Source organism: Apus apus, chromosome 2 (assembly GCF_020740795.1).
Source record: "Apus apus isolate bApuApu2 chromosome 2, bApuApu2.pri.cur, whole genome shotgun sequence".
NCBI classification, from domain to species: domain Eukaryota; kingdom Metazoa; phylum Chordata; class Aves; order Apodiformes; family Apodidae; genus Apus; species Apus apus.
This window is the reverse complement of record NC_067283.1, coordinates 79,943,936-79,969,068: the sequence shown is the minus strand read 5'-3', so window position 1 is coordinate 79,969,068 and position 25,133 is coordinate 79,943,936. Positions and strand designations below refer to the sequence as shown.

Sequence of the window (25,133 nt, the reverse complement as noted above, 5' to 3'; positions counted from 1 at the left end):
CAGGAGGGACGCGCCGGGCAGCCCCGCTGGAGCGGGGGCAGCGCAGAGGGACACGGGGCGAACCAGGAAGGGCGTCGAGGGGGAAGCCCCCGGCCCGGGCGCTGTGTCTTTAAAGGCCGGGGCCGGCTCCCGGCTCCATCCCTCCCCCCTCCACCTCTTCCCCCCGGCCCGGCCGTGCTGGGCGCCGGGAGGAGGCGCCTGTCGCTAACAAAAGTCTGCGGCGGCGGGTCTCCCCTTCCTGCCTCCCCGGGCAACAAGTGGCTGGCGGGGCTTCCCGGGGGAGGCAGCGGTGCGGGGCTGCGAGGAGGAGGGAGAGGACGGGAGAGCAGCGCCGAAGCACGGGAGGAGCCCAAGCGCCGGCCCCAAGGGCCGCCCGCCTGTCCTGCTTGTGGATTATAACACTGGAGCCACCTCCCCTGCCCTGACACCCCGACTGGAAACGCCGCGTATTTTTGCTTTCTTTCTCCTTTTTATTTTATTTTTGAATTTTCTTAATTTTTTGTTGGTTTGGTTGGTTTTTTGTTTTGTTGGGGGGAGAGGAGGAGGAGGGTGTCGGCTACCTGAGAAGAAGCGGAGGAAATCGCAGGGCTGCTTTGGACATGTCGCCGTGAAGGCTCCTGGGGGTCCCTCCCCGCTGCCCCCCCGCCCCGCAGCCCGGCTCCCCTCCCTCGGCCGCGGCCGCTCGGCGCCCCGCGGCAGCGATGCTGCTCGGCGGCGTGGGGAGGCGGCGGCGAGCATGAAGCCGGCAGGATGGGCGCGAACAATGGCAAGCAGTACGGCAGCGAGGGTGAGTCGAGGGGGAGAGCGGGGTGGCCCCTGCCGGGAGGAGGTGGGGAGGGGGTCCCGGTGGGGCCGCGGTGGGGGACCCGGCCGCTGGCCCGGGCACCTCCTCTTCCCTCCCCATCCCCCCGGGAACCAGGACACGACCCTCGGGCTCCCGCTGCGCTGAAGCCCTTAAAATACCGTTAATTATGTTTTTCTTTAAGAGGTGGGAGGCAACTTCTGTCTCCGTTCATGATGTAGCCGTAGCGGTGCGGCTTCCGATGTGGAGGCAGCTCGGGGGATAGTTATGGCAGCGTAACTTCGCCACGAACTTTTGGAGCGCTCTTTGTAATCCTTTTCGACTTGTCTTTCTATCCCAGGATCCTTATATTATGCAGTATGGTATATGACTGCTTCCTGTCTGAACAGAAAAAAAAAAAAAAAACACCCCAGGAAAAGGGGGGAGAGTTAATGTTCTCCAGCTGTTACCCATAGATTGTACTCCTGCAATTTCGCTTCAGAGAAACTTGAGTGAGTTTGGTTTTAGATATACAGGGCCTGATTCATTCTTGTGGAAACCTATTAGTCTCGCTGGAGTTGCATCAGGGATGAATTTCAGCTGCTTTGCTGCTGGTGTGAAGGACTACTGGAACAATCAGCTGGGGTCAGGCAAACCAATGGCAAGTACAGAAATTTTGTCTTCCTGCCAGCTAGTTTTAAGTGTTCTTTAACTTTCTTATCTATGTCTTGTCCTCCTAGTATTTAGGCAACTATATAGAATATATGTCTTTCCTTCATAGTACGAGGTGACTATGCAGGATCACCACATCTTCTCCTCCTCCCTCCCCCTTTTTTTTTTTTTGTTGGTTTGTTTTTATTTTTTGTTTTGTTGTGGGTTTTGTTTTTTTGTTTATTTTTGGTTTGGTTGTTTCTTTGAGGGTCCGTGGGTGGAGCTAGGGACATGGTCCTATGGTTTGCTTGATTCTTTGGGTGTCCAGCAGGAAACTGCCAAAGGATACACCTCTCTCACATCCAAAATATGCACGAAGATTGTGAAAAGGAAAGGGGAAACCCACCACTTCTCTGCAGTTCCTTTAGTTTATTGCCAAAGAGCTCCGCATTCAGAAGAGCTGAAGAAATCAGAAGCTTTAAGCTAAAGATATTCTCACTGTTGTGACATTTCAATCACTTGGTACCATCACCAGAATAACTTGTGCTTAAATGGGGTGAACCTGGAAGTTGCAATCAAATTGCATTCCTTCTGAAAGGGGAAATCCTAGTTTGTCCCCAGACTTGAAAGGGTCAGTGTTGATAGTTCTGGTCACTTGCAAAAAATCATGTTGCTAAGGGGTGTTTAGTGGGATGATAGGAAGGCATGGCTGCATCCCTGAGCTTTTCTGTGAGTTCAGATGAATGCTTGCTTCGATTAGTGTACTATTTTAGGGGAAGAATGTGTTGCACAATGAGTCTTTGGGAGCCCTCAATGAAGTGGAGAGGAGCTTCACTGTTCCAGAACTACCTGACAGGAACTGTGAGGGAGGGGAGGATCGGTGTAACTAGGATATTATTAATTAATTCACCACTTTACTTCACTTGGAATGGAGGTTGGATCCCGGGAGTGCAGAACTCCATTTGGTAAATTAACCGTAGCAGTACAGATTACCTAGATAGAATACTAGTTTACAAATAAAAGAAAATAAAAAAACACCCCAAACTCCATGGCCAAAACTTTTGTCTTCCAATGTAGGTAACTTGTCCCATGCATCATTACTGTGCTCATAGATCTGGGTACCCCAGCCACTTCTGTGTGTCATCAATTCCTGTGACAGTCAGAGAAGCTCTTGCTTGCAGCTTTATTTCTGGGAGATGCAGAGGAGAGCAACTGTGAATCTGATGAAGGGAGGCCTTTTTTCATAAGCTACTGGGGCTTCTTTAGCATCTGAACTGCTTAGTTGCCATAAAAGTTGCTTTGTAACAGGATGTGATTGTGATTCCAGGCGGAGGGGTGTCGCGCTCTGAGGAAACACCTAGTTGCTGTGTGCTTCAGGAGCAGCCTGTATCTCTGGGTTGCATAGAGTGGTATCCATGGTTAGAGATGTGGTACATGGTTTTCAGCATAGTGGGCTTTGTAGGCTAGTGTTATACTGCAGTGTGCCATTTTAGGGATGGAGAAAAGTACCTTTGTTAGTTGAACCTCTTGAATGCTGTTTTCTCATTTGCTGTTTGTTAAGATTTTAAGTGAGATTTCAGAACATTATTTTTTAAGTGGCTGTTGTTTTTCATGCAGCCTTGCCATCTACTGTGGAAACACTGGAAGATCAGGAATTTCCTTGAATTGCTTCTCATCTCAAAGCTGAAGAAATACTTTAGGGAGAGGAAAACTCCTGCTCAAGATACCACTTCTAAAATGCTAGATAACCTTTCTTACTAGAAAATTGCATTTTGCATGGGTTGTTACATTGTTACACTTACCTGTACTAGACAATTTTTTTTTAATTCATCTCTACAATGTATATGTAATAAGGCAACTGTCTAAACATTTTGACTAATTGCATAAATGACATTGTACTGACTTTATTTACATGCTTGTCCAAGGCTTTATCAAACAAAATTGTATTAGAAGCTATACTTGTCCTATTAAGATGGACAGGAGTGTTGGATGTTTGAGATGTCTGAGTTAATTTGTTTGCCAGGTCTGGTGAATAACTCCTGGCACCATTGAGTGTATCTGTCTTCTGCAAATTAAATTTTCTAAGGCTAAAACTTTTTTTAGAAAAAAGTTAATGTGAATAAAATTGCTTCTCTGAAAGATCAGGTCATGCAGATCAGATATGAACACAACACTCATTAAAAAAAATAAAATTACAACATACCAAATTTAGTCTACAGGACTTTACCTCTTTTTAAGTACAATTTTTTTTTCTGGTTTTCATTTTGCCTTTTAAAATGTTTCTTTATGGAAGATGATTTCTGAAAGCTTGTTTACCTAGAAAAATATGAAACTTGAGATTTCAGGCTTATCATTACCATGCAGCAGATTCTGACTGAGGTGTTAAAGCTTGAAGTTAGTCTTTCTGAATGTGTTCCAACAGTTGTGTTTGAATAGCATGACTGAAGGGAACTGTTCATTTGATCATGGAGCAGTTCTTGTAAGGCATTTATGCAGTGGAAATGTATGACAAGTTACTTTAGCAAGAATACTTATTGTTGTCCTTCCTCTTCTTGCCTTAGGGATTGATAATTCACCTTTTAATCTTTAATTTAGTTCTTTGATTTTAAGATAAGAGTAGGCATGCCTACCTCATGTCTGATCATAGAACAATCTGGTTTAGAAGCTATCAAAAATTAGGTGTTTTTGTTCAAGGACCTGTAATGAAAGTGTATTGCTGAAGAGAGCTTCAGCTGACCAAGGGATGAGTCTCGGTCACCAAAAGGTGAGGGGAGGGACTTAAAAATCGATTGGTTTTTGTTTTATAAGGAAATGGGCTTTGTGAGATGTGCTGGAGGAGGAATCTGTGTTCTTATGTCCAAAAGGAAGCTATGGCTTTCAGGTGGAAGAGCTGCTTTGCAAAATAACCATAACTTTTCAACACTTTTCTTCTTCCCAGGTGACTTTGTTAAATTGTGAGACCCAAGAACCAGTCAAATTTGAGAGCAGCTAAGTAATGGTACAACTTTTTGGCAATATCTGTATTCACACCTTATAAAGGGATGCTTTTTAAATGACTCAACTGTCTTGTTTGCTGCAGTTCTTGACAAAACTTCCTTTGAGTATTTCCTGTCCCATCTCCTTCCAGAAGCTGGCCTAGAAAGGGTTGCAGACACATTTTAGCAGATCAGTCAGATCTGCATGCTATCATGAATGACTTGATATGATAGAGGGGTCTTCTGCTGCCAAGTACAGAGAGCAGCAAGGGAGGAGCAGATGAAATGGCAGCTTAGGCAAGAAAAGCAACATCCTTCCTGAATCACAAGCTTTGTTGACAAACTATTTTTTTTTTAATTTGAATGTTTGATTTGTGAAGATTTACATGCACACTCCTTGGGAATAACTTCAACTCAGTTTTGGAATTGTTCCTTCTCCAAACTTTTATTTGTGGCATTTTATATTCACAAACCACATAGGGGGACAATTCAAGTGTAGCTCTAGGGTCTGGATAGTTTGGGTAAAGAAACCTGCCTGTGTCACAGGATATGGTTGCCACAAAGTGCAGGCAATGTGGTTCACAAAGGTGGCATTAACTGATGATGTGTGAACTGTTGTTCAGTAGCTGAAGCTTTCTAGGGATTGCCAGCGTGGAGCACTGGTGAAACAGGCCTGTCTGTGTTCGTTATGGAGTAGGTTACTCTCTTAAATCCTTCCCTTCAGCAGGGAGAATGGTTCAGGTCTGCTTTACAGACCTGAGATTTCATACTTGTGTCCCCTTTCTTGAAGGTGCTGTTGGATACTGTAACTCCATGTGAATGCTGCCTTTGATTAGAGCTCTGCTAATTCAGTGATGGCAAGTGTTCTGGCACATCAGATGTGTGGAAATCTTTTAAATCTCTAAGTGCTGTTGTTCAGGACCTATAGACTTCTGCATGTGTTAGGATTTGTTTCCCCATGAAGTGTTGGTAGATTAACTTAAGGTGCAGTATTTCAGGTCTGAAATGTGTTATAATATGGTGGTCTTACACTGGAGAAATTATATTAATGTTGGGTAAGCTATTGCATTTAAAGAGTCAAATTTGAATAGTTTATCAGTTTGTACTGGTCATTACAATCTGTTGGAGCCTCACAGGATAGCTTAGCAAGTGTAAGGGAATAGAAAAGACAGTAAATTAGCTTTCATTGAATTATTTAGTTATCAGATTATTATACCACCCTCCCTCCCCCCAGGAAGTCTTCTCCATGCATTACATCTTCAACAGCCACAACCCAGCAACAAGAACAAAAAAAACCTGTGTATGAAGATGTGTTTGTTTATATACACACAAAGTAACAGATCTGTGGGGGATTTAGGCTTAAAAAGTTGCTAATGTTCTCTGTAGGTTTCTAGGAAGTAACTTGGTGGCTTGCATGCATGTTATTTCATAAAATGTCTGTTGTTTCATAAAATGCTCTTGCGATAAGGTAGGGTATTTTAATTACTCTTTTGTTAATATATACAAGCTAACTGTACTCTAGGGAGTAAATTTTGGCTTGGACGATTGCTTCAGCCAAGTGCAAGTACTTGGGTGCTCTTTCTTATGTACATTTCATTAAAAAAAAAAAGTTAACTGCCTGCCAGTCAGAGGTCTGAATAAATGGTGCTGGTGATGCATGACGTGGAAAACTTCCAGCAGAACCCTCTCAGCTAAGGTAGTAGAGATCTAGGACTTGCACGTCCTACCCTGTCTTTTACCTACTCCCCATGGGCAGGGAAATAAATGAGAGACTGAGACGGTGTATATATATGTGTGTGTATGTATATTCCCCCCCCGAAAAAAGTCCTTCTGCCAAACTGGACTTCATAAAATCTTGAAGTTGATACATGTGGACAAACATAAACATGTATTCAGAATTGGCTATATGGATTTAAGTCTAAATTGTTACCCCAGAAATCTCCTCAGATAACTTTGTTTTCTGGCACTTTCAGTCTTTTGGCTACTTCTGCATTCCTCACTTCTGCGAACAATTCCTAACTAGGAATTGGTTTGCTTCTTTGTGGGTCTTGTTTGTGTTAGGAAAGTGATTGGCGGAAGGCAAAGGATGACATTCGAAGGCTGAAATGCAGATGTGGTTTATTTCTGCCCTTTGTTTTGTAGTCAGCTATGCCTGTATTCTTTAATGCAGGATATGTACTTTGCTAAATTATAGCAACTATATAATTAGTAAGTAAAACCCTTCAAAACTTGAAAATTGGGTGAGGGGCTGTTGGTAGAATCTGTTCCTTGTTCATAAGGAAAAGAAATACGCAACATTTTCTAGGAATATAGATGTGCAACTTGTGATTGGATAGACATTCTGTGGCACCTTGTTATGCGAGTAGCATTTAGGTTGAGTAGTAATGGTGGTGTTGTAGCTGATCTTGGGGAAAAGCTATTAGTTCTGTCTGATCATACCCCTCATTTTAGTTCTGAGTCTACCTGTGACTCCTAGCATAGACATCACATTAAGGACAGTTTTATGCAAGATCTCCTTGAAGCAGTTGAAGCATAGAGGAGGTGTTGTCATCTTGATGTTATGCTGTAGGTCATTAACAAAGTCCCCATTACCTTTGATTGTATCTCTTGCCTGCTTGCCACCATGGTGTCTGTATCTCTAGATTTCTGTTCATTCAGAAGAATAATTCAGCAGGGAACCGTGGCTGTTCCTCTCATGAAATTAAGGTCTGCTTATTGCCTAAACTAAGGGTCTTCAAGAAAACTGTAAAGAAGAAATAAACAGGACTACATTGTGCCAATCAGATAAATACTGTCATGTATCTTCTATATGCAGTTGTCAAGAAACGTTGTAACTGTGTTACATAGACTGAACTGTAGGAAAACCTGGGATATGCAGTTTCAAATAGTGTCTTAAAGGAAAGGCTTGAGTTGGCTGTGTCTGAAAGATATTTAAGGAAAAAGCTCCAACTCTGTGCCAGTGTCCAAGCTCAGCAATTGTAATTTCTTGCCAAAAGTAGATCTCTTCACCCTGCACACTTTTGTTACCTCTGCCTCAAACAACTAAATAGGGAGAATAATGCTGGGTATTTTTCTTTCTTTCTTCTTTCCTATATGCTTTTTACCCACCCCACCAAGTTGAAACCCATGTTACAAGATTACTAGTGCATTCAAATGGATATTTAACACATGTATCTGTATTTATTTGACCTGAATAATTACTGTAGGGAGCTGCTTGGCATTAGGAGTCTTTTTCCTTCTGTGTTCAACAGCACTGTTCACCAAAAATGCAACCTTTGGTTTCATTTATGTGCATGGACTTTCAGACAGAAGAATCTATAGTCGCCTATCAGCTACTGCTCTGATTTTAGTTCAGCTTTGCATAGTGGGAAGCGTTTGTTTTCCAACACATCTGTTTTCAGAATTGAGATAGGAAAATATGCAACAGATACAGCCACTTGCATTCAGAAGCAGTGACACTCTTGAGAAGAAGAGTCATGTAGTTGGACTTACGTTGCCATCATCTCCTTAGTAGTGTGCGTGGTAGTACAGTACTTAACCTGGAGCTCTGTATTCTAGGCAGGCTGTGCTAGCAAACCCTTCCAAAGACCCTTCTTGGAGTAAAGAGAGAAACAGGAAGCTCTCTTTCATGCCCATGTTTTGAATCAGGAAATTCCTGTCTACAATACATAAATTTGTCATATCAACATCTTAAATCATGTGACTCTTTTCTTTCTTGAGAATTTGTGTACAAATGTATAATAGCTGCAGGAATACTATACTGAAGTCCTCTCAAGCAGTGTAGTAGCTTGGAGGAAGGCTTTTTAATACTCTTTTCAGTTAATCAATTTTAAAAATTATTTTCCTCAATTTCCTTCTTTCTTCCTGTAAAAACACAAATGAAATTTGCAGATGATGATATAAAAGGAGCAGCTCAGGTGTCTTTGCTTGTTTTTTTAAGAAAGAAAAGAAAATGGAGAAGCCAGAAACACTGGCATAATATCAACGGTAGTTAACTGTGAGGAATTGCTTTTGATTGACTCACACAGGCTTGATTGACAGTGAAAGGAGAATTTGGATCAAATCTAGTTGTCATATTACAAGTGTAATCTTCTCAGCTTGTGGGGAGCCCAGACTTTTATTGTTTGTATGACTGCACACGTTGTGTAGAAGGCAACCATCTATTTAAAGCTCTCATACTACTTTGTTGCCAGATTGCACATCATCCTCTTTCTGTCTGAGTGTGACTGTATGGGACAGAGGAACTTGGAGGAGTTTTTTTTGTTTGTTTGTGTGGGTTTTTTTGTTTTGTTTTTTGTTTGTTTGTTTTTTCCTTGAATTGTGTAATAATTACTTAAGTAGTATTTCATTAAATCCTATCCTTGAGAGATAGTAAAACTGTTTTGGGAACTGATTAGCAGAAAGTGCATGTATTTGAGAGTCTTGTGGCTCTTATAATGAAGTAAGTTGTTTTGTCTCTGGTGCAATGATGGTAGTACTACATCTAGCACACCACTGGAGTGCAAGACAAAAGTCACAGCTGGTCACCAACAGAGGGACTGAATGGATCATCTTTTCTGTAGTATCTAGCAAAATAGATTTCTGTTCTCTGTATTTCATTTGCCTTTTCTCTGACAGCTTGTAAGGAAGTTGCTTGTGGCATCAACATAACTTGTTTCAAACCAAGATGATGGAAACGATAAGCTTTTGCTGAAATATGTGGTGAAAATTGTTGATATTATACTACTACATCTCATGCTTTTAGAATTTTTGGAACTTTAGGATATACTAAAAGAGGTACAAGTAAAAGCCTCAGAGCAGAAGGATTTTAATTCCAGTTAGCCATGCTAGCATTAACTTGAAACTAACAATATGCTCTTCTATGTCAAGAAGGTCTAGCTGACCTTCCTCCTTAATTCATGTTTGATTGTACTCTTGTGTAGTCAGTAAGCTTTAGAGTCCTCATCTGTCCTCTTGCTGAGGAATTGCTCTTTTGTTCTGGAATACTTGACTGCCAGTGGAGATCAGGACAGGCAGTAAAAATACATTATGACATTTTCCAGTCAAGTCCTGGCCATATCTTGATGTCTGCTTTAGAACCTGAGTTATACAAACTCACAGATTGGAAGGAACATTTCTGGAGATCTCTAATCCAACCTGTTGCTTAGAACCATGTGCAGTTTTTTGAGCACCACCAAGGATGGAGATGATTCAACATCCCTGTGCAGCCTGTTCCAGTGCTTAGTCATCTGTAGATTAAAAAAAACCACAAAACTGAACACAAAACAAACCACCAAAACCCAGAACATGTCCAAAAGAAAATGCTTTATTAGGTTGAAATGGAAGTGTTCATATTTCAGTTTGTGCCTCTGGTTTGTTCACTGGCTATCACTGAGAAGAGTCTGTCTTGTTAACTCCACTCTCTCCCCTCTCCAGATATTTATACATATTGATAAGATTCCCCCTGAGCTCTCTCTTCTCGGGTGTAAATTGCCCTAGCTCTTGTAAGTCTCTCCTCTTGTGTCAAATATTCTATTCTCTTAATTATATCTGTGGGTCTCTACTGGAATCTCTCCCATGTGTCCATGTCTCTCTTGTACTGAGGAGCCCAGAACTGGACCCAGTGCTCCAGATGTAGGCTCACCAGTGCTGAGAAGAGGTGAAGGATCAACTCTTTCAATCTGTCAGCAATGCTTCCTACCAGCAATGCAGGCTGGGATATAGTTTGCCTTCTTGGCTGTGAGGGCACACTGCTGGCTCATGTTCAACTCTCTATCCACCAGAACACCCAAATCCTTTTCTACCAAGCTGCTTTCCAGCTGTTTATACCTCACCAGGTGCATGACTCTGCATTTGCTTTTCTTGAACTATTGTCCTGAGGCTCTCATCGGCCCACTTGTCATTCTGTTGAGGTCCCTTGAATGGCAGCAACCCTTTGGTGTAAAAGCCACTCCTCCCAGTTTTCTTTCATCTGTGAACTTGTTAAGAGTGCACTCTGTCCCATCATCCAGGTCATCACTAGTGACAGGGCTCCTGTTGTGCTTCAGGCTGCTAATCACAACAGTTTGAGCTCAGTGGGTTAGACAGTTTTCAGTTTGTCTCGCTGTCCATTTAGCTAGTCTGTTCTTCATCAAATTGTCTTGGAAGGTGCTATGAGAAGCAGAGTGGGGAAGTCTTTACTGAAGTCAGGATAAACTGCATCTGCTGTACTCCCCTCATCCACTGAGCCAGTCCTTTCATTATTGATATCTGTAAAGGTTGGTCAGGCATGAGCAGCTTATAAATCTACAATAGTGACTCCTGTTCACCTTCTTCGCTCAGAAATGTTTTCCAGGAAGCTCTGTCACTTTTCCTGGACTGAGATGAGGCTGACCAGCATGTGATTCCCTAGATTGTTCTCCCTGCGCTTCTTGAAGATGAGGTGGTTTTTGCTTTTGTCCCTTCCTCAAGACCTCTCCTGATTACCACGACCTTTGTAAGATAATTGCCATGCCCTCAGAAGTACATCCCATCAGGTGTCTTGGATTTATGTCTGTCCAATTTGTTGAAACGTTCCCTAACTTGATTCTTCTGTACTTCCACTGGTTACTTAGGTTTGCAAAAGGAGCTACCAGGCTTTCAGAAGCAGTAGAGTTCAACTGTAGCCAGTTCTGGCAAGTGGTAAGGCTGTCTTATAATAGTTGAGTATCTAAACAGTGCTCTGTAAACTTGTCTACAACTGGTTTGGAGTTTTTTCAGCTATATATATATAATTTTTTTTTTACCTTGTATTATTAAGGTTAGAAAGAAGTCTTCATTTCCACTGTATAAAGAAGCTCGGTCTCTCTCAATGACTGTTTTTTCTTGGCAGAGAACTGATAAAATAGAAGAATCCTCTTAAGAGTTGCGGTGGTAGAATCTGGCTCTAGGTTTCTTTTTATTGTTGCTGTTTCTGGCAGCATAAATGGTCTGTGCTTTTATTAAAGCTTCTTCGATGGAGTTTTGCTTGCTTCAGAAGGAACAGTTAGCCCAGGATCACATTTTTTTTTTGCACTCCTAGAAAATGAAGATTGTTTGAACTAATGCAGAGTAATATTTGTATTAGTAACGGCAGGAATGAATTTATGTAGTTTTCAAGTTGTTGCCAAGACTGGTAAAAATACTTGACAGAAATCCATGTTCTACTGGTTTAAAGATTTGCTTCTTTCTACATATTCTAGAATTGGATCAAAAAGGATTGAAATCCCCCATTTAAATGACAAAGCAAAGGGTAGGCTAATACTCAAGCTCAGAAGAAACAGCGTATTTTTAGTAAGTGAAATAATGAAATGAGATTGTCTTAAATTTTCTTGTGAAAAGAAAAAAAATCATTGCCAGTTGACACAATTAATTTTTAATGCTCTGAAGTGCTAGTAGATCCTCCTTAGTTTAAAATCTTAAATTTAAAACTGAAGCCATATACAGCAGGTTTTGGGTGTTGCTGTGCCTTACACTACTTGGCTATGGAATTTACATTTTGGTTTTAGAACTGAAAAGCTACTTTTAGGTGAATTCACCTGTTAGCATTATCTATTCCTTGAACATTTGTTCTGTGTGGGAGAGTGGGTAACTCTTTTAGAGAAAGATTAAAGGCTAAATGCAGTGTGACATAATCAGCTCTATGAAGGGTATTGGGATCAGAACTACATCCGCAATGACAGAATTGAATTGTTCAAACATAAAAGACTTTAGAGGTGACTATTTAAAACCAGTTTTTCTTTCCATTTTTTATGTACAGACTATACGGCATAGACCAGTATAAAGTTTTCTTTGGCACTCATTAGGCATGAGCAGAATATTTTACTTCTGTCTTAATTTCTCTTGGGAAATTATTGCTCTGTTCTCCTGTGGGTGTACCTTTTGTTGCACTGTGTGGTTGTCTTTATGGAGAAACATGAATGCTTGCTTTGGGTGTTTATTTCTCCTGCCAGGAACTGCTGGAACAAAGGTGAATGTGAGACTTCCTCTTCCTCAAACAATTACTAATTTTTCCCATTTTGACTCTGGTTTGAGGAGACTATGTGAGACAGTTTTTCTATTATCTGAGAAATTATCCAACTGTGAATGGACTTAGAGCTGATCAAGAAGTAGCACAGAAATTGTGGGTAAGGGGTGAGATTCGTTTGTTTGATTGTCCAGGAATGTATTGATTAAAGGATCGAGTATTGATTTAGGGTTTTAGTAATGATGTAATTTCCTTCTGTACCTACTGTGCCAAGCTGCATTTCTGTCTCAGAGAGCTGGCACCACTGGCCAGCATCTTAAAAATGGTACATGTTTGTCTCATTGTGGGTCAGTTAACTAAGTGGAATTGAACCACTCTATCGATTACCAGTTTTAAGCACAGGAAGAAATGTTGGCAGCAGAATATGGGGACAAGTAAATGTTGCAGACCTGTACATTTCTGGGTTTTCTGCTTTCATTTTGCCCAGCTTTGTTTTCTATAGAAAACAAGTTCATGCCCTTCTGTGGATACGATATCCTCCTGCCCTCCCCCCTTCTGTGTCCTTCACTGAAGTGTAGGGTTTCTTCATTAAATCCCTACATGAGCAAAAACATTCCTAGAAAGTCAAGTTTGACTTCCACTGGATTAGAATCTAAACCAGAACAAGTCTGGTCACACACAGGAGCCTTTCACATAGCAGAGTTGGCTGTTAATAGTTGTGTGGTTTGTCTGTTTGTGCCTTTTAAGCATTGATTAATCCTACCCATGTTTCAATTAGGAAGAAAATTGAGGTATGAGCACTTGGCTGAAAGGAATGTGGTAGGTAGGACACAGCGCCTGGTCTTTTCTTGAATTGAATTAAGACTGATAACTGCTTTGTTTCTAATGCCAGCCATCTGTGGTTTTGAGGAAGTGTAAGACAAATTGTGAAGGATTTTGAAAATTTAGGAAGTATTTTTGATCCAAGGCCAGGTCTCTAAAAAGGAACTTGGGAGAAGAATCCTCACACAATTGTGCTTTAACCCTGTATGGGCTGGCTTATGTGTAGCAAGTGGAGCTTGGAGGAAATCATAGAATCAAAGAATCATAGAATGGTTTGAGCTGGAAGGGACCTTAAAGGTCATCCAATCCCAACCCCCTGCATGGGCAGGGACACCTCCCACTAGACCAGATTGTTCAAATCCCCATCCAACCTGGCCTTGAACACTTCCAGGGATGGGGCTTCCACAGCTTCCCTGGGCAACCTGTTCCAGTGTCTCACCACCCTCACACTAAAGAATTTTCTCCTAATGTCTGACCTAAATCTCTCTTCTTCCAGTTTTGATCCATTACGTCTTGTCCTCTTGCTACAAGCTCTTGTAAAAAGTCCCTCCTCAGCTTTTGTGTAGGCCCCTTCATGTACTGGAAAGCTACTGTGAGGTCCCCCCAGAGCCTTCTCCAGGCTCAACAGCCCCACCTCTCTCAGCCAGTCCTTGCAGGAGAGGTGCTCCAGCCCTCTGATCATCTTTGTGGCTCTCCTCTGGACTTTATCAAACAGCTCTGTGTCCTTTTTATGTTGGGGGCTCCAGAACTGGACATAGTCCTCCAGGTGGGGTCTCACAAGAGCCAGGTAAAGGGGGAGAATCATCCTCCCTTGACCTATTGGCTACGCCTCTTTTAATGCAGCCCAGGACACAGCTGGCTTGCTGGGCTGTAGGTGCACATGGCTGGCTCATGTCGAGCTTCTTGTCCACCATCACATCCAAGTCCTTCTCTTTTGGACTATTTTCAATCCATTCACCACCCAGCATGTATTTTTGCTTGGCATTGCCCAGACACAGGTATAATCCCTGTGTAATCAATATAACTCATTCTTTTAGGTTTTTTCTTTGTTAGTTTAACACATCCTCTATATTTACCAAGGGCTGAAAGTAGTGGTACTTGGCCATTGGGCAGTCCTGTGAGGAGAGCCCTCAAGTCTACTGGCTCATACCCAAAAGCAGTTGTTTTGTTCAAGATAAGTCTTTTATCTAACGTGGTGAAATCTTCAGGTAGGTAGCATTCTCCAGAAATAACAAACACAGTCTAGTACAGAAACTCTCAGTAATGGATAGGATAGATCACTCTTAGCTATTGGTATGTAGTAATCTAGCCCTACAGTCCCAGATGGCTGATGAGGAAGCCTGTTTTATGTACCCACATAAGGAAGGGCAGGGTGGGGAAGGGGTTGGTGTCTCTGGAGTTCCTCAGTATTTCACACGAATCCTTAGCTCGTAGGCAGCGTGACAACACTTAAACAAGTGAGCTCTGTTTTATTTTCAGTTTTGTATGACAAATCTGCTTTGGTCTTTGTGTTTGTAACTTGTAGCACTGTTGGAGCTGCAGGGTGAGCAGTGAGAGAGCTCAAAGGCAAATGCAAAGAATTCTCAGGGTTTGCATTGATTTCTAGACTGCTTTGATTTAGTATACTCTCCATAAATTGTATGATAATGGAGCAATGCTGCTCTGTGATACCGTTGCACTCAACTCTTCCCAGTTGTCCCTTAAGCCTGCTGCAGTTCCTCCCATCTCTGTAGGGCTTTACCCTTTCACAGGATGAAAACATATACATAGTTTCTGCTTCATAGTTCTTGCAGGTACTATACTTCATCTGGTTGAAATTTGATCTGCTAGAGGTTTTGTAGTGTTCAATAAACTTTTTTTTTTTGTTAACAGCAAGAACAGCTGCTTTCTCTTTTCCATCCTCATAGGTTTGAACGTATGTTGCCAATGCAGATAGATAATCGCTACTTAAATCAAGTAGGGTTGTGGAAGAACTGGGGACTACTCTTTAGTTGGTAGTAGTGGATATCAGAACTAAGACGAACAAAGTTGTTCCACCTCTTCTCCCCCGCTTTACCAAAGGTAGGTATTCAGATCAACTTGCTGATTTGAAGATGAAGATTACTCTTTCCCAGCATTTATGTATGGTAAAACATATGCTGCTTCAATGCAAAGATTTTTGTGTAAAACCTTTTCTTTGCTGTAGACTTGATAATAGGAGGTTTTGGGAAAAAAATGAAATCTCAAGTACAGATTCTAGAGTCTCTTGAGTCTTACAGCTAAAAGCACAAAGAGGCAGGATCGCAGTGGAAAGGTGTGTGTATGCAGAAGATAAAAAGAAAAATCTGTACTGGGCCCTACAAGAAATATTTAGCAGGTATGCAGCAGAAATTTCCCTTAAATTAATAAAAAGTTCCTTTGAATTAATGCCTTGCAGATAGCAGGTTGATCAGTTTCACTAGTGAACTGAGGTATTCCTGGTTCTACGTGTGTGTTTGGATGATTGAAAACAGTTGAAAAATAGCAAATGAGTTTGTGTTCTCTGCTGTTCTCCTCTACAGCAATATCAAAACTGAGTTTGCATCAGTTTTGAGAAAGGGAACCTATCTCATGGTATGGCTGAGCCTGTTGCCTCTGAAATGAGCTACTGCTTTTTAAAAAAGGTTTTTTTTTTTTTAAATAAGGACTTTTAAAAATGTCTTTTATGATTAAGCCATAGAAAGTAAAAACAAAACCAAACACCCAGCAACCTCCCCCCCCCCCAACAAACCAGCCAACCAAAAACCTCCAAACCTTAATATGCCAATTCTTGCATTTAGATTTTGAGTTTGCCTGCCAGACAGCTGAAACCCTGTGTTAGTGATACCAGGATTACAACATGAGGAATGTTTTTTGGACATCTGCAAAGCTGTCAGATGAGAATAGAAATACCTGAACCACAAAATTCTTTAGGAAGCTTGAAATTTTAGGTTCTGTAACAGGAATCTATATAATGGAGAAAATGTGTATTCACACTATGCAGTGTTGTTGATATTCTGGCCTTCTAGTTTAACAGTGCAGTGTATTAAAAAAAATAATAAAGCATTCACAACTTCCTTCAGACCTCCTGTTTCTTCTTGGTGTATGTGCTAAGCTAATTGAATTTCTAAGACTTTCAACTCCAGAATGGCAGCAGGAATCCTCAAAGTAGTTTTCAATCTGGTCCCAGTAAAATAGCTTTGAAGAGTTAAGGCTGAGAATATGATTTTCAGTTTTCTGTGATCAGCATTTGTGATCTAAAATGGATAGCTTATTTCTGAAATAATTCGAGTCATGTAACTGCATTGTTATTTTTTTAGTTAAATGCAATATTCTGATAAGGACAATCAAATGTACTGAGTTGTGCCTTAAGAAAAAAAGCAAACAACCCAGCACAAGTGATGCAAGAATGAAATATGTTAAGGAGACTGGAAACCAGAATTGCTGTACTTTCCTTGAGCCTATTTAGCCCTTGTCAGTTACACAGGAAAGTCATTAAATCCTGGTTATCTTCTGAAATGCCTCAGCTCAGTTCTGATAACTCTAGTTGCCAGCAGACCAGAAACCAACTAATTGCATTTTTCATAAACAGTTTACCATGTTTTCATAGCTTCACAGAGAAGGAAAGGAAAAGATATGCCCTCTGACTTTTTAATGTCAGACTGAGAAACAAAGAAATTGTGACAAAATCTGTATTCTTGAACAGATGCATGCATCTTCAACTCTCTGGTTTATGTAGATCTTCTGTTCATCAGCACTGTTTTTTGTTTGTTTTTAATTTTTTTATTTACTTATTTTTGGTGGTTTGTGTTGCTTAACAAGTTTTTATCTATATGCTCCCTTCCCTGGTATTAAAAGCTTTAGTACTGTCTTGATTTAATGCTAACACTAATGCTCTGTGTTAATATATATTAATGTAGTGTGTTGAACTGACACACTGAAATTTGACAGCCCTAGGCTTTTTTTGTAGGGCTATACCCTTGAAAAGTTGGGGAATTGAAATTCATGTATTGATTCAATGTGTTCTTAGTGTAATTCTCTTTTGGTGGAGATAAGACACCAGGTGCAAGAAACTGGCTATTCCCCTGCAACTCTTTGGTGTTCTGTGGTGGAAGAGACAGGGATGCTACATCTGAGCAATGGCAGAGTAACTCCTATAAAGGGCATTTGTGCAGCCATAGCTTCTGTGAACTTTGTTGCTGTCTTCCATTTAATAAAGGACTGTCTATTATCTTTCTCTTTTCCAACACGTATAAAGAACTAGAGTAGCTAGATATTATCTACCTACTAGAGTAGCTAGAGATAGCAGCTTAATATTATCTTTCCTGTTTGATCATAGTCCAAGACACCTGAAGGATCTGGCACATCAGGTAGTCCTTCAGTGCTTCCTACCAAATTTGGGAAGTGTATCATTGGTTTGATTTTTCTTGACAACTAACTCTTTATAGCAGACATAAGAAAACTCCTCTGAACAGATTTCATCTGTTGTAAATGGTAAATGGAAAACTCTTCCTATCTTATGTTTTGTCGTTTCTTCTGAAGATTCTGAAGTGTAATGTATTTATGATTTTATAACATTGTACAGATAGATAACGCCATTTATGAAAGTGACACAAAGGCTTTCAAAAGTATTTTATAAAAAAAACCCATCTTGGCCGTTCAATTACTTCCTGGGCTATGTGAAGCATGAACTGTTGCAAAGCTCTTTAACAATGTTGCGACAGTTAAGCTTAGGTAAGAAAGATGTTCCAATTTTCCCTCTTAGGGCTTTGAATGAAGTTGAAAACAGAACAGGTGAGGAATCCATCCAGAAGCTGCCAAAGGAATGTAGGAGTTTTGGGTCAAATTTGGTATTGCTTCTTCAGAGCTGCCTCTCAAATTGTCTCTCTGCAGCTGAAAGCAAACTTCAATCTAAGATCAGTCTAGATTAATCTCATTGTATTCTGTGACATGACCATTACTGCTTGTCTCTGACAAGCTTGAATTGGTTGTTAATCCATTGCACTCTTGTAAAGTCTGACAGCAGTTCTTCATAGTTCAATGGCTGTCTTCAAAGTAAGTAAAACCTTGAATATGGTCCCATGTGGAGATGGTTTGCTGGCTGCAACTGCTGCTTGACTCTTTGAAGCTCAGGTAGTGTTATTTTTCTGTATTTGTCTAGTTGAGACTGTTCAGAAGTGTTTAACAGCCTGAAGAATTTTTCTTTAAATCTCCTAATCCCTTTTGAGTAAATCGTCAAGTGGTTATGAAGCCATTCTTGCCTTGGTTAATGGCACAGTCTTCTCAGAGGACTGTGAGGATTTCTCTTCTATATGTAGTCTGAGGAGAAATGGGGGCAGAGTGGGCACTGCAAGTGTTTGTGTTGTTTTGAAAATGCTTCTTGGGATCCAGACAAAAAGTAATGTCTGGAATATTTCAGTTTATTGTCTGTGAGAGGCACAGGAAATAAGAAAGGCCAACTAAATTATAGCAGCCAGCAAACTCCTCTGAAACAAAGTGACAGAACTGGGCCTTGCTGTGCCCACTGGGTCTCTGTTGAACATTTATCATAAATCTGGTGACTAAACTGGATCAAGACTCTTTCATTCCAGAAAAGCAGAGGGGGAAATGAAGCCAGAAGTTCAGAGCCAGATTGCTAAATAGAAAAAGGAAAAATTTCTGCTTTCTTCCAAAATCTCCTAACACTGTAGGTGGGTTCTTAAGTAGGTACCAGAGCTGCAGGCAAATTTGTAGTCAGGATTTTCTTCCACTTTCACTTAGTAGAATAAATGGTTTTCATTTCCTCTTGCTAGTTAATTGCAGATGGTAGTGGAGGATGCTAAGGACAGATATTCTATTTAAGTATGGGAAAATTGATATTGGGTGGGCCTTTATTGCCTCAACTAATTAGGAATCTTCAAGCTTGGCAAAACTTCACCTGTGTTGCTGTAAAGATAAATTACCTGCCAGGTTTGCAAGTCCACTCACCTCAGAGCAAAGTTGTTTGCATTTTCTGCCTTCTATTTTCTTGCAGCTGAGACTGTCTAATCTTTAGGTTAAACAGATGCATGAATACAAAAAAAAATAAAATTTAAATCTGAGCTTTTGGCTATAGTAAATAGACTGGAGTTGCTGCTGCTTTGAATGTTTAATGACAAGAAAATGTTGCAAAGTAATTTATGCCTCACTTTTAGCTAAGTCCCACTTTGATCTTAAAATGTTGTTTGCACATGTGTGATGCAAAAATGCTATTTAGACTTGAATGTCTTTGGTTTTGGTTGATACTTACCTCAAATAGTGATTGATTCCTTGAGTTTCATTAGCATGCTCTGTGCTAACTCAAGATGTGTACTTGACCTGTGAGAATGTGCTCCTGTTGGACTCCTTGCCTTCCTCTAACGTGGGTGCGTGAGTGTTTGTCCTTCAGAGCAGTGCCTTTTTGTGTGGGTTTTCATCAGAGAGGTGCTCTGTGTGTTGTGCTGTTATACTTCTGTTGTGGAGTTTAATACTAATTATTTTCTCTTATCCCAAGAAGTGTTGCAGGTGATGCTTATCCCTTAAGACTGAGAGCTCAGGGCTTGTCAAGTGGCAATTTAATGATTAAAGCAAAATTATTTAAATTTAAATCTTAATGGTAGTTATCAACAGTGGCAGAAGTAGGAATTGGAAGAAAAGGGCTGTATGGACAAGATTGCTCTCACTAAAAACATTCCTGGAAGTATCTTTGCACTAAGCCAGAAATACAAGTACTGGCTGAAACAAGAGATCCCTTGTAGCCTGGTGTCCTATTCGCCACAGCTCCCCTTAGTGAATTCCAAAGAAAGAATAGTTTAATGGAATCACATGAAGAGTTATTTGACAGAACCTGTAAGCTAGAATTTTTTTTTTTTTAGGGGTATGACCTATACTTGAAGCAGGAATATGAGATATATGGGTGTTAGGTCACTGCTCCTTATGTGAAATATTACAACTACAGCAGTCAGAAGAAGCAAAAAGCTGCAGTCTTTGTGTTTAAAAATTAAATCCTGCAAACTGTGATCATGTATCTCTGCAGTTTTCTAAAATGCTGTTTCCTGACACCTTGTGGTTGAGCCCCAGAGCAGCAGCAGTATGAGAAATTCCATTTAAGACTGAGTCTTTTTTTCCCTTGCTTTAAAAGGCTGCTTTTCTAGCTCCACTACAGAAGTGCAGCCTTGTTGTGTGACAATGTATTAACGTAGTCGTGTGAACTACGCCTCTCAAGATGAGAAAATTAATTGAAGATCCATAAATTTGTGTTGAATTATGAAGTGCCCTTCTAGGGTTCTGAAATTCAATTTTGTCACATGTATAATGCATCCCTAACTATTGAATTTAGGGACCGTAAGAAGTAAACCTGTCTTTCTCTAAGCTTTTTATTTTTCTCGCTGCATAAGCATTTTTATTGTTCATCTGCTTTCAATAGCTCTCAATAAGGGATGGGTTTTATAAAACATTTTTACAGTAAAAGCTTTGAAGCGTATCATTGCTTGAGTTCATCTTACCCTGAATTAGGTTTTTATCAAATACTTTGCTTCTATCACATGGGACTGCTGCAGCTTCAAGTCCTGGCTTAGACCTAGTGGGTCCAGTTAGGACAACTTTGAGAGTGACTCTGTCCGCAAGTCTAAGCCTCTACTTGCATGCAGAGGGTATACTTGTTCTTCTGGAAGTCTCTTCTTCGGAGCAAGTGAGACTACCTTTAAAAGTGAGGGTAAATATGTAGTGAGAGCTAATCTACTTTTAGCTCCAGTTTGGCTTATACTGTGAAAAGGACATTTTTCAAATATAGTCTTTGATGGTTTCTTCAGATCAGGTAAGGTACCATTGGAGAATCCATTTATTGCTGGTATAATTATCTAAACTGAGATCCCCATCCATGTAGAAGATTTGCATGGAACAAAATGTTGCTCATGAAAATCACTACTTCAGCAAAAGGATTCTAAAGTTGATCTGGCCTGTGAATTTCAAATAAATTGTGCAGAATTCCTTTATGGTCTTGAAGCCATTCCAGAGGCTTGAGCATAACAGGATTGTGTGGGTCTGTGTTTCTTCCTTGGGGAGAAGACAAGCAAATGGACACATTAACTTCTGTGATTATTGACTGAATCCTGCAAATAGTAGATTTTGTAGCTTGATAACAGCTCTGACTCAAAAGCTGCGTAACTTGTATGACCCTCTGTTTGTAATTATCTAATCCTGCTTAGCTTGCTTTTCTTAAGTACATTCTGTGTGTGTGTAGTGAGCATTTCCTGCAATACAGGACTAAAAAGATTTTTGGAGAGGTTCTTTCCCTTCACAAGCTAGGATGCTCCATACCTAAACAAATGTCTAGTAGTAATGGTGTAATTTTTCTGACTTAATCTGTAGGTCATACTTTAGACCTAAAGAGAACTTTTGCTGTCTTGTGGACTATACTATTAACAGCAGAATGCTAGCTATCACAGAATGGTTTGGATTGGAAGGGACATTAAAGATCACGTTTCTCTCAGCAAGCAACACGGCAGGTGGGAACGAGCCCCAGGAAAGGGGCCCTCAGGCTCTGCCACCCTCCTCCTCCCACATTTGGGCATCTTCCAGGCCATGGGCCCCCCTGCCCAAACCCACCCTATTTGGCCCCACCCATCGGCCAGAGTCACAGTCACCATCACAGTGGCCTCCTGATGTCACCAGCCCTATCACAGCAGGGCCCCTGCAGCCGGCCCACAGTTCTCCCTCCGGCTCCCAGGCCCTGGGATGCCAAGCATGGCTGGAAGGAAGAGCAGCCGGAGCAGCCGGGCGGGTGGCTGCCTGCCCTGGGTGGGACAGCACGGACACAGTTTCTGCAACCACCAGAGAGGAACGTGCCTCCCAGGGGCCTGGAGAAGGGGCAGCAGCGGAGGAGGAACATCCCCCCGGCACCATGAGAGCCACGGCCCGTGCTCACACCACCGCTGATGTCCCGCACGCAGCTGTGGGCGCCAGGGAAGCAGCACGGGGCCCTGGCGTGTCTGCCTGCTGAGACGTGGTGTGAGCCCCGGGCACGAGAGGCAGCGCAGCCGCTGGTCACAGCCAGCGTGGGCTCCAAGGGTAAGTCATGTCTGGCTGAAAACAAACCCTCTGGACTCCCCATGGGCTCACCTGCAACCCCTCCTGCGTATATACCTTTTCCTTTGTGGATTAACAAGGGTTGTGGGGGCCCTTCTTTGCCAACCCCCACCACCGCCCCTGGCCAAGAGGTGTCATCTCTTCTGCACCCAAAAAGGAGAGGACGAGGGGGCCCTGCCTCCACTGAGCTGTCCTGCCTTCCTGAGATGGGAAGGGGTACCCACAACCTTGCAGGAGATGGCCTGTCCCACCACCACCCAGGCCCCTACATCGGACCATCCCCAGCATCAGCCCCACCACTGGCCTCCAGTGCCCCGCCAGTAGCAGCTGCTCCACAGGTGGGATTGGTCCTGCTGAGAACAAGGCAGGGGTCTTCCCAGCATGTAGCCCCCTTCTCCTGTCCATACCTCACCCATCTGGATGCTGGGGGATGCTGTATCACGGGCCTTGCTGAAGACTGCCAGACTACATGGCAGTCACTGTTCTCCCCTTGTCCCTCTAGGACAGTCACCTCCTCAAAGCAAAGCTCGTGTTCGTCCCAACACAGCTCGTTGCCGGTGAAGCTGTGCTGGGTGTTCAGTGATGTCACGTTTCCATAGAATCATAGAATGGTTTGGGTTGGAAGCGACCTTCAAGTTTACGTAATTCCAACCCCCCTGCATGGGCAAGGACACCATCCACTACAGCCACCACTCCTCATGGGAACCTGTTCCAGTGTCTTTTAACCCTCACAGCAAATCATTTCTTCCTAATATCCAATATAAATCTGCCCTCTTTCCATTTGAAACCATTCCTCCTCATCCTATCAACACTGCAAGTGTTGTAGGTATTTTACTAAAAGCTGACTATTGTTGGTCTCTGCTGCATCTTCTCCAAGGAGTGCTCTTGCTATTGGTCAGTTTGTTCATTATTTGTGTCTACTGGCAGTAGCAGCTCCTAGTTAGCTGGATGTCAGATACCCGCAGGCATGTCAACATGGCTGTACTTCCCATGTTTTGGAAATCGGTGTTAATGCTCTGGATTAAATAGAGCAACTTGGACCTGGAAGCACTGTGTTCTGCATGTTCCATGGCAGAGGCGGGGGCAGATGAGGCCCTGCCTCCCTGTCTTAAATTAGCAGACAGCTGTAATAGGTGATTCAATTTAGGGGAAACTGGTTCTGCAGACATGTAAACAGCGAGGACACTTTGGCCTGAGGGCCTTTCTGATCTTTGTGTTGAATTTTAGGTACCCTGTTGATCATGTAATTCTGGAAACACAGAAGCAATCTAACTGCTTTTTAGTTAAATGTCAGGTCTTTATTGTAAGTTATGTATGATTTATCAGTCACTGAATAATTTAAAAAATAATAAAGTTTTAATATCTCTACAGGAATAGTCAGGTGCCAAAAATTTAGTAGTAAGACGTGGTTCTCACTTCATACAAAATCAAAAATAGTTAAGAAACATATGGAAAATGACAGCCTAAGTAGATATAACAGTGTATTCCCAGTGTGGCTAGGTCTTAGGCATTCAGACTTCCTGCTATGAGAAAATCGAAGTATTTTGCTTGTGTTGAACAGCAAATAATTTAAATTCCCTTTTGTTTTGTGCTTAGTTATGCCTTCTGTTAGAGGATTGAAATGTTAAGGATTGTATTTATCATGAGTTTTCTGTTTCTGTTTGTATTCTTGTCCAAATTATCTGCAGCAGGCACAGGAGCCAGAAGCTTAAGCAGCCTGTTTAAGACCTCTACTATTTAAGCTAACAGCAGTCTGTGTTAAGCCCTGATAAAAAGTTGTTTTTATGCCCAGGGATTTGCTTATTCAGTTGTGCAATTGAACAACACCAAGTGTTGACTAGTAATTACAGTTGCCTCTCTTTTTAATCTGGTTTTGCCTGAAGATCAGGATGGTGATATGGGTAACTACATGAACCCCAGTATTTACACACATTACAGGAGTATAAGCATAGAGATTGTTTATTTTAAAAATAAAATTTGACAGTGGAATACAAAGAGTTGCTGTGACCACTTTTAAGTCAGTTTGAAAACCAGGTGGGGAATGCCTGACTGTCACCCATAGTGAAGTCAGATTGTAGTGAGAACTCTGTGAGGTACTCAGCCAATGCATATAATTAACCAGTATGTATGTAGTTACATGCTTTTTTGATGACAAGAGATTGAGAGGAGAAACTTGGAGATGAGCTTTGACGCTTCTACCTTGCTGGCCCTAAGTGGTGTAAGTTTTCGTATAAGCAGATGTTTTAATTCAGCTATGCTCTGTTTTGCCTGCCTTTCACAGTACTTCTCTCTGCTCCAGATATAGCAGGTTAGGAGTGGTCTTTGTTGGAAACACATTCCAGAAGCCTCATCTAAAATGTAGGTGTAGAGAAACAGCTGCTTGCTCAAGGTCATCAGAAGTCCTATTACCTCTTCCTTGGGTAGAATAGAAATTGCTGGCCTAGTCATAGCCAAGACCCAGGAAATACAGTTAGTATTGGTTTCAAACAGATGCAGAAAATTAAAATCTTGATGGTAGAAATTGCATTCACAATGTATACCAGCTTTCAAGATGTCTTTAATTGTGTTTTGAAATCTTTGCAGTCATGAATTTTGACAGCTTTTAGGTAGTTGAATTTTTGTGGAGAACTTTAGCCTCCTTTTATTTATTTTTTTAAAAATGTCTAGCTTTTCAGAGTTAAAATTACTTTTTCTACAATAACTTAAAATCTGATACGCCAGAGGGGATTAAATTTGAAATCTAGTGTTGGTTACTGTGTCCTATAGAAATCCAGTCCTGGCATGACAACAACTTGTAATATCATACTACAGTTATTGTATATAGCAGATAAAGTTTTAAAAGGTTCCCAATTCCCATGAATTTTTGTTTGAACATGCAAAG

The 25,133-nt window shown here is 41.4% G+C and overlaps 1 protein-coding gene across 1 annotated transcript in view; it reads left to right on the top strand.

Moving 5' to 3' along the window:
- The first annotated feature begins 300 nt into the window (after nt 1–300).
- Nucleotides 301–25,133, top strand: part of FBXL7 (F-box and leucine rich repeat protein 7) — a 184,266-nt gene continuing 159,433 nt past the window's right edge. Inside the window, exon 1 of the mRNA XM_051612252.1 lies at nt 301–787. Coding sequence (XP_051468212.1) covers nt 751–787 — 37 coding nt within the window. The 5' untranslated portion in view covers nt 301–750. The remainder of the gene's footprint in view (nt 788–25,133) is intronic.